This window comes from Chiloscyllium plagiosum, chromosome 20, assembly GCF_004010195.1.
Source record: "Chiloscyllium plagiosum isolate BGI_BamShark_2017 chromosome 20, ASM401019v2, whole genome shotgun sequence".
NCBI lineage: Eukaryota > Metazoa > Chordata > Chondrichthyes > Orectolobiformes > Hemiscylliidae > Chiloscyllium > Chiloscyllium plagiosum.
In genome coordinates this window covers 61,563,329-61,576,632 of record NC_057729.1, presented here as the reverse complement: position 1 = coordinate 61,576,632, position 13,304 = coordinate 61,563,329, and the positions used below count along the sequence as shown (strand labels likewise).

At 43.4% G+C, this 13,304-nt stretch overlaps 1 protein-coding gene across 1 annotated transcript in view; it reads right to left on the bottom strand.

Moving 5' to 3' along the window:
• LOC122559891 (fer-1-like protein 4) overlaps positions 1–13,304 on the bottom strand; it is a 349,022-nt gene that overhangs the window by 161,329 nt on the left and 174,389 nt on the right. Inside the window, exons 27-29 of the mRNA XM_043709999.1 lie at positions 9,974–10,087; positions 8,887–9,048; positions 7,779–7,953 (exon numbers count right to left, since the gene is read on the bottom strand). Of these exons, the coding sequence (XP_043565934.1) occupies positions 7,779–7,953; positions 8,887–9,048; positions 9,974–10,087 (451 nt within the window). The remainder of the gene's footprint in view (positions 1–7,778; positions 7,954–8,886; positions 9,049–9,973; positions 10,088–13,304) is intronic.

Here is a 13,304-nt window from a genome sequence, read left to right as displayed (position 1 = left end):
TTTGCGAAGATTTGTAGCTCGGGTGCTTGTTGTTGTGGTTCTGTTCGCCGAGTTGGAAGTTTTTGTTGCAAACGTTTCGTCCCCTGGTTAGGCGACATCATCAGTGCTTGGGAGCCTCCTGCGAAGCGCTTCTTTGATGTTTCCTCCGGTGTTTATAGTGGTCTGTCCCTGCCGCTTCCGGTTGTCAGTTTCAGCTGTCCGCTGTAGTGGTTGGTATATTGGGTCCAGGTCGATGTGTTTGTTGATGGAGTTTGTGGATGAATGCCATGCCTCTAGGTTCTTAGTGATTTCAGTGCTTCCCTCTCCTTGGTGTTGGGAACAAGCAATATGAATTCGACTGGGACAACACTACTATCATAGGGCAAGCCAGACAGAGAACAGCCAGGGAATTCCTAGAGGCATGGCATTCATCCACAAACTCCATCAACAAACACATCGACCTGGACCTAATATACCAACCACTACAGCGGACAGCTGAAACTGACAACCGGAAGCGGCAGGGACAGACCACTATAAACACCGGAGGAAACATCAAAGAAGCGCTTCGCAGGAGGCTCCCAAGCACTGATGATGTCGCCTAGCCAGGGGACGAAACGTTCGCAACAAAAACTTCCAGCTCGGCGAACAGAACCACAACAACGAGCACCCGAGCTACAAATCTTCGCACAAACTTTGAGAATGTAATCTCCTAGTTAGGTACATTTGTTTTCTAAATCTCCTTTTTTATATTCCCCCCACACTACTGTTATACAGCAGTAGTGCTCATATTCATGTCCTGTTTATATTTGTCAGTCAGGGGCTTCCTGATTGGCCCAGGTAAACAACCCCAATCAAGGATCTCATAGTCAACAAGATCCAGCTGGTTCCAGTCAATATACCATACCTGCAACAATGAGGGAGGTCATCCTAGAACGGCCTTCAAACGAGGTCATTGGGGTAGAACTTAGATATAAAAAAAAGTGATTATCATGCTGGGATTATACTACAGGTCTCCCAACATTCAGATGGAGGTAGAAGAGCAGATATGTAGGCGATTCACAGAAAGATGTAGAGGACTTCAACTTTACTAACATTAACTGGTATTGCATTCATGTGAGAGGATTAGATAGGTTGGAATTTTTAAAGTGTATCCAGGAGACCTTGTTGTGCCAGTACATGGATAGTCAGTGCTAACCAAAACCTCAGGAATAAAACCAATCAAGTGGTTGAAAGGGGTGAACTTAAACTATCATCATCACAAAGGGAAAAATACTGATCAAACTGGAGTTGATGACAGATAAGTCCCCAGGGCTTGATGGCCTATATCCAGGATTTTAAAAGACGTGACAGCTAGAATACTGGATCCATTGGTTATTACATTGCAAAATTCCCTGGATTTAGGAAAGGTTCCAATGGATTGGCAAAATGCTAAATATAATGCCCTTATTCAAAAAGGGAGGGAGGCAGGAAGGGTAAATCATATTTGACTGATTTTCTCAAGTTCTTTGAAGATGTAACAAGTAAGCAAAATAATGAAATGACCAAGGCATTGAGTAGGAATTTTGCATCAGTCTTCACAGTGGAGGATATGAATAACGTGTCAGTAACTGACAAAGAGACGAAGGTAGGCGAGGATGTGTAAATAATCATCACGGAAGTAGTGTTGGTCAAGATAATGGAGCTAAGGATAGACAGATCTTGTGGCCCTGTTGGAATGCATCCCAGGGTACTAAAAGAGATGGTGGGAGAAATAGGAAATGCACTTGTGGTAATTTTCCAAAATGCACTGACTCTGGAGCAGTTTCAGCAGATTAGAAAACAACAAATGTGACACCACTGTTTAAAAGGGCGGTAGACAAAAGTTGAGGAATTATAGATCAGTTAGCTTAATGTCTGTAGTGGGGAAGATGCTTGAGTCTATTATCAAGGAAGAAATAGCAAGGCATTTAGATAGAAATTGTCCCATTTTAGATGCAGCATAGGTTCATGAAGGGCAGGTAATGCCTAACTAATCTTTTGGAGTTCTATGAAGACATTACGAGCACGGTAGACAACAGGGACCCATTGGATGTGGTGTACCTAGCTTTCCAAAGGGCCTTCAACTAGGTGTCACACAAAAGGCTACTGAATAAGATAAAGCTGCGTGGCATGACGGGTAAAATTAGCATGGATAGTTTGGTTGACAGACAAGAAGCAAACAGTGGGGATAAATGAGTACTATTCTGGTTGGCAATCAGTAACTAGTGGTGTGCCTCAGAGATCAGAGTTGGGACTACAATTATTCACAATTGACATAGATGATTTGGAGTTGAAGACCACATGTAGTGTGTCCAAGTTTGCAGATGACACTAAGATAAGTGGCAGAGCAAAGTGTGTGGGCGACTCTGAAACTTTGCAAATGGACATAGTTTAAGTGAGTAGGCAAAGGTCTGGCAGATAGAATACAATGTTAATAAATGTGAAGTCATCCATTTTGGTAGGAATAACAGTAAAAAGGACTATTACTTAAATGGTAAAAAGTTGCAGCATGCTGCTATGCAGAGGGACCTGAGTGTCCTTGCACATGAATCACAGAGGGTTGGTCTGCAGGTACAACAAGTAGAACATAGAACATAGAACAATACGGTGCAGAACAGGCCCTTTGGCCCTCGATGTTGCGCTGACTTGTGAACTATTCTCAGCTTGTCCTCCGACACTATCCCAAAATCATCCATGTGCTTATCTAAGGATTGTTTAAATTAGGAAGGCAAGTGGAATTTTGTCCTTCATTGCTAAATGGACTGAGTTTAAAAGTAGGGAGGTTATGTTGCAACTAGTCTGGTGAGGCTATACCTGGAGTACTGCGTGCAATTTTGGTCTCCTTATTTGAGAAAGGATGTACTAGAGGGGAGGTTCACTAGGTTGATTCTGGAGTTGAGGAAGTTGGCTTACGAGGAGAGACTGAATAGACTGGGATTATATTCATTGAAATTCAGAAGAATGAGGGGGGATATTATAGAAACATATAAAATTGTGAAGTAAATAGATAAGATAGAAGTAGGATGTTTCCACTGACAGATGAAACTAGGACAACAGGGCATAGCCTCAAAATTAGGGGGAGCAGATTTAGACTCTGAATTGAGAAGGACCTTAGTCACCCAGAGGGTGAATCTGTGGACTTCCCTGACAGTGAAGTCATTGACGCTACTTTAGTAAATGGTTTTAAAGCTAAGACAGATTTTTTTTGAACAACAAAAGAATTAAGGTTTACGGTGAGAGGGTGGTAATGGAGCTGAGGCCACGAAAAGATCAGCCATAATCTTATTCAATGCAGAGTAGGCTCGAAGGGCCAGATGACCTATTCCTGCTCCTATTTCTTATGTTCTTATGTTTTTAAAGTGAATACTGAATGGCCTGGACAGGGTAGATGTTGGAAAGATGCTTCCATTGGTTGGAGAGACTAGGACCCAGGGGCATGGCCTTAGAGTACAAAGAACAAAGTACAGAGTACAGGCCCTTCAAGCCTGAGACGATCCAAATCCACTGTCTAAACCTATCGCCCAATTCCTAAGCATCTGTCTCCCTCTGCTCCCCACCTACTCATGCATCTGTCCAGACGCACCTTAAATGAATCTACCGTGCCTGCCTCTACCACCTCTGCTGGCAACGCGTTCCAGGTACCTACCATCCTCTGTGTAGAGTACTTTCCATGTGCATCCCCCTTAAACTTTTCACCTCTCACCTTGAACGCGTGACCTCTCGTTATTAAATCCATCTCATTATTGAAGTAAAGGGAAGACCTTTTAGACCAGAGATAAAGAGAAACTCCTTCAGCCAGAAAGTGGTGAATCTATGGAATTGATTGCCACAGAAGGCTGTGGAGGCCAGTTGATTAAGTACACTTAAGACTGAGCTAGACAGGTCATTGAGTGTCAAGGGGATCAAGGGTTATGGGGAGAAAGCTGGAGAATGCGTTTGAGAAACTTATCAGCCATGATTGAATGACAGAGCAGACTTGATGGGCTGAATGGCTTAATTTCTGCTCCTATGTCTTTATGGTCTTATGGTCTAAGTGGATAATGGAGAACCCATAGTTGTAGTATATCTGGAGTTTCAGAGCCATTGATAACTTGCTCCACAAAAAGTTAACACACAAGGTAAGATTACATGGTGTTAGGGGTAATTTGTTAGCTTGGATAGAGGACTGGCTAAGCAACAGGAAGCAAAGAGTTGGGACAAATGGGTCTTTTCCTAAGTAGCAAGCTGTAAAGAGTGGAGTGCCACAGAGTTTAGTCCTTGGGCCCAAGTATTCACAATCTATATTAATGACTTGGATATGGGGATAGAAAGTACTATAGCCAAATTTGCAGACGAGACTAAAATAGGTGGGAAAGTAAGTTGCAGTGAAGAAATAAGAAATTTATAAATGGATATGGATAGGTTCGGTGAATGGGCCAGAATTTGGCAGATGCAGTTTAACATAGTTAAGTGCGTGGTAATCCATCTTAGTTGGATGAATAGAAAGGAAACTTATTTCAATGTAGAGAAACTTCAGAGTACTTCAGTGCAGAGAGATCTGGATGTTTTGATGCATGAATCACAGAAAAATAGTCTGCAGGTAGACCAGATAGTAAGGAAGACAAATGGAATTTTAGCATTTATTACTAAAGGAAGTGTGGCAGCAACTGAACAAGGCATTAGTGAGACTGCACCGTGAGTACTGCACATAGTTTTGGTCCCCTTACTTCAGGAGGGATATAGTTGCATTGATGGCAGTTCAGGGGAGGTTCACTGGATTGATTTCAGAGGTGAGGGGTTTATCTTAAGAATAGAGATTGAGTGGTTTTGCTATTTACTGTCTGGAGTTTAGAAGAATGAGAGGAGATCTAATTGAGGTATATAAGATGCGAAAGGGGATTGATAAAGTAGATGTAGAAAGGATATTCCCCCTGTGCAATAATCTGGAATGAGAGGTCAGAGCTTTAGAATAAGGAGTGACAGATTAAAAACAGATGAGGAGATATTGCTTCCCTCAAAGAGTTGTGAATCTGTGGAATTCACTACCCCAGAGTGTTGGGGTATTGAGTAAGTTTAAGGAAGAGATAGACAGATTTTTAATTCATAATGGGTTAAAGGGTTGTGATAGCAGACAGGAAAATGGAGTTGATGCCAAGAGGACATCAGCTAAGGTCACATCAGATAGAGCAGGTTTGAGTGGCTGAAGTGGCTACTCATGCTGCTAGTTCTAATATTTCTGCAGAGCTCTAATAAAACTGAAGTCAATAGGAATCAGGGGAAAACACTCCACTGATTGGCGTCAGACTTTACACAAAGGAAAATGGTTGTGGTTATTGGAGATCAGTCATCTTAGCTCCAGGACATCTCTGCAGGAGTTCCTCATGATAGTGTCCTTGTCCCAACCATCTTCATTTGCTTCATCAAATGAAGTTCTCTCCATCATAAGGTCAGAAGTTGGGAAGTTCACTGATGATTGCACAATGTTCAACACCATTTGCAACTCCTTAGATACTGAAGCAATCCATTTCCAAATGCAGCAAGATCTGAACAATATCCTAGGTTTGAGCTGACAAGTAGGAGAAAGTGAGGACTGCAGATGTTGAAGATCAGAGTCAAGAGCGTGGTACTGGAAAAGCACAGCAGGTCAGTCAGCATCCGAGGAGCAGGAGAATTGATGTTTTGCACATAAGCCCTTTATCAGGAGTTATCACTGCAGTACCAACGCATGGGTGATTCTAGCGCCCCCCCCCCCCCCCCCACTCCACCAAGGATATTCAGGTCCTGGGCCTCCTCCATCGCCAAACCCTAACCACCTGCGCCTGGAGAATGCCTCATGTTCTTCCTTTAGATCCTGCAACCACACAGGATTAATGTGGATTTTACCAGTTACATTTCCCCTCCCCTCCACCTTATCCCAGTCCCAAGCCTCCAACTCAGCACCGCCTTCTTGACCTGTCCATCATCTTTCCCATCTGTCCGTTCTACCTTCCTCTCCAACCTATCACCTTTCCCCCCCACATTCATCTACCTACCCCAACTACCTTCCCCCCAGCCCCACCCTCCTCCTATTTATCTCTCAGCCTGCCGGCCCATAAGTCTCATTCCTGATGAAGGGCTTATGCTCGAAATGTCGATTCTCCTGCTCCTCAGATGCTACATGACCTGCTGTGCTTTTCCAGCACCATATTGTGGAACTGACAAGTGGCAAATAACAATGTGCATTACAAATGCAAGGCAATGACGATCTCCAATAACGAAAAGATAACCATCACCTCTTGACATTCAATGACATTACTGTTGCTGAATCCCTCACTAGCAATATCCTAGGAATTAGCATTGACCAGAAACTGAACCGGACCAGTCATAAAAATACAGTAGATGCTAGAGCAGGTCAGGGACTTGGCATCCTGCCACAATTAACTCAACTCCTGTCATCACCCATTCTCAAATAAATATTCAAAAGTAGTGTTTCCAATCAACAGACTTTGAAACTGGAGAGGCTTTAACATTGCTGTACTGTAGCATTCGTATTAGCATTTGCTTGTGCTGTACTTTTCTATGTTCTATATTCTATTTGGGAATTCCTTCCTGACAATCCTTTGTTTCTTAACCTCACTTTCCTCCTTTAAGACATTCCTTAAAGCCAACTATAGTATACGGATCCACAAGGGTTAATACTTGATTGAATGAAGTAAGCGCTACCACTGTGATGATATCATGAAATCTTGAATAGAGTAGAGAAGAAGCATGCAGAAGAAAGACCTAAGGCTGGTGTGCTTATTGCAATCTCATTCCCAGTAACAGTAATTTGGATCATATTCATGTAATCTGTAAACAGTGTGGTAATACAATAAACTTCATACTGTTTACTCAATAATACAAGTTAAGGCCAAATGGTGGTTATCCTGATCAACACTAGACATTTCAGGTTTGAAGGAACCCACATACAAAACCTACCTCATTGATCAAAATTTGTTCATCAGTCCTAATTACTTCCTCATGTAACTTGGTGACAGATTTTGTTTTATTTTTAAACACTCCTTGGATAGTTCACAATATTAATGATGTAAATGCAAATTAGATTAGATTACTTAGTGTGGAAACAGGCCCTTCGGCCCAACAAGTCCACACCGCCCCGCCAAAGCGCAATCCACCCATACTCCTACATTTACCCCTTACCTAACATTACGGGCAATTTAGCATGGCCAATTCACCTGACCTGCACATTTTTGGACTGTGGGAAGAAACCGGAGCACCCGGAGGAAACCCACGCAGACACGGGGAGAATGTGCAAACTCCACACAGTCAGTCGCCTGAGGCGGGAATTGAACCCGGGTCTCTGGCGCTGTGAGGCAGCAGTGCTAACCACCGTGCCACCAAATTGTTGTTTTTCTCAGGAAAACCATTGCACTGAGGGCAGTTTTCTGTGCACACTCTTTGTGCTACTTTGTTACTCGCTTTCCCATTGGCAACTACTCATGATCCTTATTATTGTATTACTTTACCAGGTGAAGTCACTATAGTGCCAGAGGACCACTCTCTAATTAGAGAGGACACCAGGCCTCAGACAAGGAGCAGGTTTGAGAAAGTGGGCTTCATGGTAACCTCAGCCAGTGTAGGAAGCGAAATGCATTGTTGGCATCTTGGCATCACTCTGCATTGCAAACCAATCCCCCCACATTTCTGCCAACTGAGCTAACCAACCCCTACTGTTGCAGAACGGCACCCATATATACCGACTCTCCTGTATCGCTCACAGAACTAGACACATCCTCCATCCACAGTTTATCCATTAATCTTACTTTTGGTTTTGGGATCATCATGCTCGGGTTCTGGATTCTCCTCCAATTCCTTCAGGGAAAATTGTTGCAGGCTTGTGACTGTATATGAGCCCACAAGGATAGTGCGTCCAAATGCACGCTGTTCCACTACAAAGATGCTGAGTGGTGGGTGCAGGTACATCTGCTCTGGGAGGTCCTATGAAGCAACAATTCCAAATAAACAATTTCCAGAAGATTCCAATTAATTTTAAAAGCACAGAATCATTACAATGCAAAAGAAGGCCACTTGATCCATCACGAGTGTGCTGGTTCTCCTAAGGAGCAATTCACATACTGTCCTTCTGCTGCCCTCTCCCCCAATTCCAACACATTCTTCTTCAAGATACAAAGGCTGATGAGGTGGAAGGTGACAACAAAGGACAACATACCATGGATCAGGGACAAGTGGGTGAGGGGTGTGAGCAGAATGTGTGAAATGGAAAATACATGTGATCATAGTGGGAAAGAAAGTTTGGTTGAGGTAAAAGAAATGTCAGAAGCATTCATATGGAATTCTGCATCTGACAACACCCACAACTGAAACCAAGAAATTGGGAGAATTGAACAGAGTGTACAGGATGCCATGTGCAAAGAGGTGAACCACAGTAGCTGTAGGGTCAGAGAGCATGTAGTGAATATTTGTTGATAGGCCACATTGACACAGAAAAATCAAGAAAGGGAAATGAAGAGTCAGGAATTAACTATAAAAGGTTGAAGAATTTCTTCTTCAATTGGAAGAAATTTTAAATTTCAAGACAACAGCAGGGAAAAGCATCAATATAGTTATCGTATACCAGAGAAATAGATGTTGGAGGAGACTTGAGTAGAAGAATGAGGAATATTCCATATATCACTCACAAATGCTGACATAGCTAGGACCAACAACTAGGACCATTGCTGGGACACATGTGGGGACCATAATAGCCAGACCTGCCAAACCAGCCGAGGTTTTCACAACTGTTTGTTCTTAGATTTCCAGTATCTACAGTATGTTTCTTCTCCATCCATACAAGGCAATGTTAACAACAATTTAAATATTTAATTCATGACAGCTTCAATTGAAGTTATTACATAATAGTTCAATACATACCACTTCAAAATACTTCACAAGTTCATCAAAGTTAGGATTCTCCTTGTAATTTGTAATGATTTCAGACTCGACTTTCTGACCTGCACATTCTATTGTCACCTGTGGTTGCTCCACTTCAAAAAGATTTATACGTTTCAGTTCCCTGAGACCCCAGAACAGAACCTAGAAAAATAAAATCTATTTAATGGCCATGTACATGAGAAGGTTCAAAGTGTGCCAGTGAACATTGAGTCTGTGGCAGAGCTGTGAGAGATAGCTGCTGGAACACCTTCAGGTCGGCATTGTTCTGCAGCTTTTCTCGGTCCATGGTCAGCAAAGATAGTTTTTTTTTACACCAGGTTCAAACAACATTTTGACAGCACTTGTTTTCTGTTTATGAAACCCAGTAGCCATATTCTTTGCTAACTACTCTCTTAGTATATCTTCTCATCATCAAAGATCTCTGCACAAGAACTCCTGGATCCTGAGTCCCAGTACACAAAACTGTGTCATTCTGTCTACATTGCCTCCTCCTTTTCCTTCTTCAAAAATACATCACCTCATCCTTCTCTATTAAATTTTATCTGCCATTGGTCTGCCCATTCTGATAATTTCCACTAGTACTGTTGCAGTCGATTTCTATCACCCTCTCTGTTTGTCACTTCTCCAAGTTTGGAATCATCAGCAAATTTTGTAACACAAACAAAAATTGTTGGAAAAACTCAACTGTTCTGGCAGCATCTGTGAAGAGAAAGCACAGTTAACATTTCAGTTCAGTGACCATTCTTCAGAACTGGACCCAAAGTATTTTCTCCCCATTAGATGCCACCAGACCTGCTGACATTTTCTAGAAATTTCTATTTGTGTTTCTGATTTCCAGCAACTGCAGTTTTGTTCATCAAATATTGTTATTTGACTTTGCATTCCATTTGTCAAGTCTTTATAATTATCACTACACTGACCATTGAGGTGTATCATTGTCAGCATTCTCCAGTCCTAAAAGTAACCATTTCCCACAACTCACTGGCTTCTGCCCCTTAAACCAACATTTTTTCCAATTGGACAACAACCTTGCATTAAAATGGCAACAAATTCAGCGCGGTTCTACCTCAATTCTGAACGTCTTGAGCTTTGGCCGAATTCCTGCAGGAATAATGAAATATTTCCTCTGTTCATCAAGATATTCCGGATCCTTCGATTCCACATCATCTGGGAGAGATGGCTGAAAAGAGAGTTGTGTCTTTAAGGTCAGAGCTGCATTCTCCCATTTCTTCACCTTCATTTTACCTTTATAAGTCCTCTGGGACTCACTTGTAAATTTTACCTTCCTCCATGAGGACATGGTGAAAATATGTTTTAAAGTCTTACATTGTATAACAACTTTCTCTACAGCACAACATTCCAAAGCTCTTTACAGTCAATGAAATATTTTCAAAATGTAGTCACTGTAGCAACATAGAAAATGTGGCAACCAATTTTCATGTACAATTTTTTAATTTGTTGTTGGGATATGAGCTTTACTGGGCCAGTGTTTGGTGTCCATCCCTAATTGCCCTATTGAAGGTGGTAGTGAGCTGCCTTCTTGCACTGTTGCAGTCCACAATGCTGGTTGGGAAGTGGGGAGTTACAGCAACACTGAAGGAATGGTGATTTGTTTCCAATTTAGGATGGTGAGTGGTTTGCAAATGAATGTGCAGGAGGTGGTATTCCTATGAAACTGCTGCCTTTGACCAAGATGGTAGTGGTCATAGGAGCCTTGGTGAGTTATTGCAATGCATCATGTAGGTAATGTAGAGATAGGTGCTAATAAAACCTACATCGGCACCACCTCATGCTCCCATGAGGAGGTTGAACAGTTCATTAACTTCACCAATACATTCCATCCCGACCTTAAATTCACCTGGGACATCTCTGACACTTCCCTCCCCTTCCTAGACCTCTCCATCTCCATAAACAGTGACATCTTCTACAAACCCACTGACTCCCAGGATTACACCTCCTCCCACCTTGCCTCCTGTAAAAATGCTATCCTGTATTCCCAATTCCTCCGCATCTGCTGCATCTGCTCTGAGGAGGACCAGTTCCACCACAGAACACAACAGATGGCCTCCTTCTTTAAAGACCACAATTCCCCTCCCACATGGTTGATGATGCCCTCCAGCGCATCTCATCCATTTCTCGCACCTCCGCCCTCGAACCCCACCCCTCCATCCGCAACAAGGACAGATCCACCGGTCCTCACCTTCTAACCCCCACAACCACCATCATCCTCTGCCATCTACAAACGGACGCCACCACCAGAGATATATTTTCCTCCCCACCCCTATCCACTTTCCGTAAAAAACATTCCCTCCACGACTCCCTTGTCAGGTCCACGCCCCCCCACCAAGCCACCCTTACCTCCCGGCACCTTTTGCCACTGCAGGAATTGCAAAACCTGCGCCCATACCTTCCCCCTCACCTCGGTCCAACGCCCCAAAGGAGCCTTCCACATCCATCAAAGTTTCACCTGCACACATGTCATTTACTGTATCCGTTGCTCCGGATGCGGTCTCCTCTACATTGGGGAGGCAGGATGCCTACTTGCAGACTGCTTTAGAGAACATCTCCAGGACACCCACACTAACCAAATACACCGCCCCGTGGCCGAATACTTCAACTCCCCCTACCACTCCCCCAAGAACATGCCGGCCCTGGGCCTCCCCCATCGCCATTCCCTAACCACCTGACATCTGGAGGAAGAAGACCTCATCTTCTGCTTCGAGACCCTCCAACCCCATGGCACCAGTTTCCTCATTTCCCGTCACCCCATCATTCCTGATGAAGGTCTTTGGCTCTCCTGCTCCTCAGATGTCTAACCTGTTGTGTCTTTCCAGCACCACACTCTTGATGCTTAACTTAATTCTGTAAATTTTAGAACACTGGTAGATAAAGAAAAGAGTGGTCCCCAGGGAAGAGTACTAAACTGGGCCAAAGCCAATTATATCAAAATTAGCAGGAGCTGGGAAATGTGGATTGGACACAGCTATTTGAAGGGAAGTCCACATTTGAGACGTGGGAGGCTTTCAAAGATAGGTTAACGGTAGTGCAGGATAGGCAAGTCCCGTTGAAGGCAAAGGATAGGAAGGGCAAGATTTGTGAACCATGGATGACAACAGAAATTGTATGACTAGCCAAGAGAAAAAGGGAAGCGTACATAAGGTCTAGGCAGCTAAGAGCAGAACGGGCCCTGGAGGAATATTGGAAGAGTAGGACAAGTCTTAAACAAGGAATCAAGCGGGCTAAAAGGGGTCATGAAATAGTTTTAGCAAGCAGAATTAAGGAAAATCCCAAAGCCTTTTATTCTTATATAAGAAGCAAGCGGGTAACTAGAGAAAGGATTGGTCCACTAAAAGATAATGAAGGAAGGCTGTGTGCCGAACCTGAGAGAATGGGTGAGATTCTGAATGATTACTTTGCATCAGTGTTCACTGAGGAGAGTAACGTAATGAATCTTGAGATTAGAGAGAGAAGTTTGATTAATCTGGATCATGTTGGCATAAGTAGGGAAGATGTGTTGGGTAGGCTAGAGGTTATTAAGGTGGATAAATCCCCAGGACCGGATGGGATTTATCCCAGGTTGCTGAGGGAGGCGAGAGAGAAACTGGCTGGGGTCCCGACAGATATCTTTGTGCATCATTAAATACAGGTGAGGTGCCGGAGAACTGGAGGGTAGCTTATGTTGTCCCCCTGCACAAAAGGGTAGTAGGGATATTCCGGATAACTACAGATCAGTGACCCTGACGTCAGTAGTGGGGAAGTTGCTGGAGAGTGTACTGAGGGATAGGATCTATTTATATTTAGAAAAGAATGAGCTTATCGATGATAGGCAACATGGTTTTGTGCGGGGGAGATCATGCCTTATCAACTTAATACAATTCTTCAAGGAAGTGACCAAGTTGTTAGACGTCATATACGTTAGTAAGGCATTTGATAAGGTTCCCCATTGTAGAAAGTGAAGTCACAAGGGGGATACATGCGGCAAGTACTTCACACAGAGGGTGGTGGGCATTTGGAATGCATTGCCAGCAGAAGTGGTAGAGGCAGGCACGGTAGATTCATTTAAGATCCGTCTGGACAGATGCATGCGTACGTGTGGAGCAGGGGGATACAAATGGACCGGTCAGGCAGGAAAGAAATGGTCGTGTGAGGGAACCTTGGTTGACGAGGGAGGTTGAATGTCTTGTAAAGAGGAAGTAGGAGGCTTACATAAGGTTGAGGAAACAGGGTTCAGACAGAGCAGTGGAGGAAGACAGGATAGCCAGAAGGGACCTGAAGAAAGGGATTAGGAGAGCCAAGAGAGGGCATGAAAAATCTCTGGCGGATAGGATCAAGGATAACCCAAAGGAATTTTATGCGTATGTGAGAAACATGAGAATGACGAGAACAAGGGTAGGTCC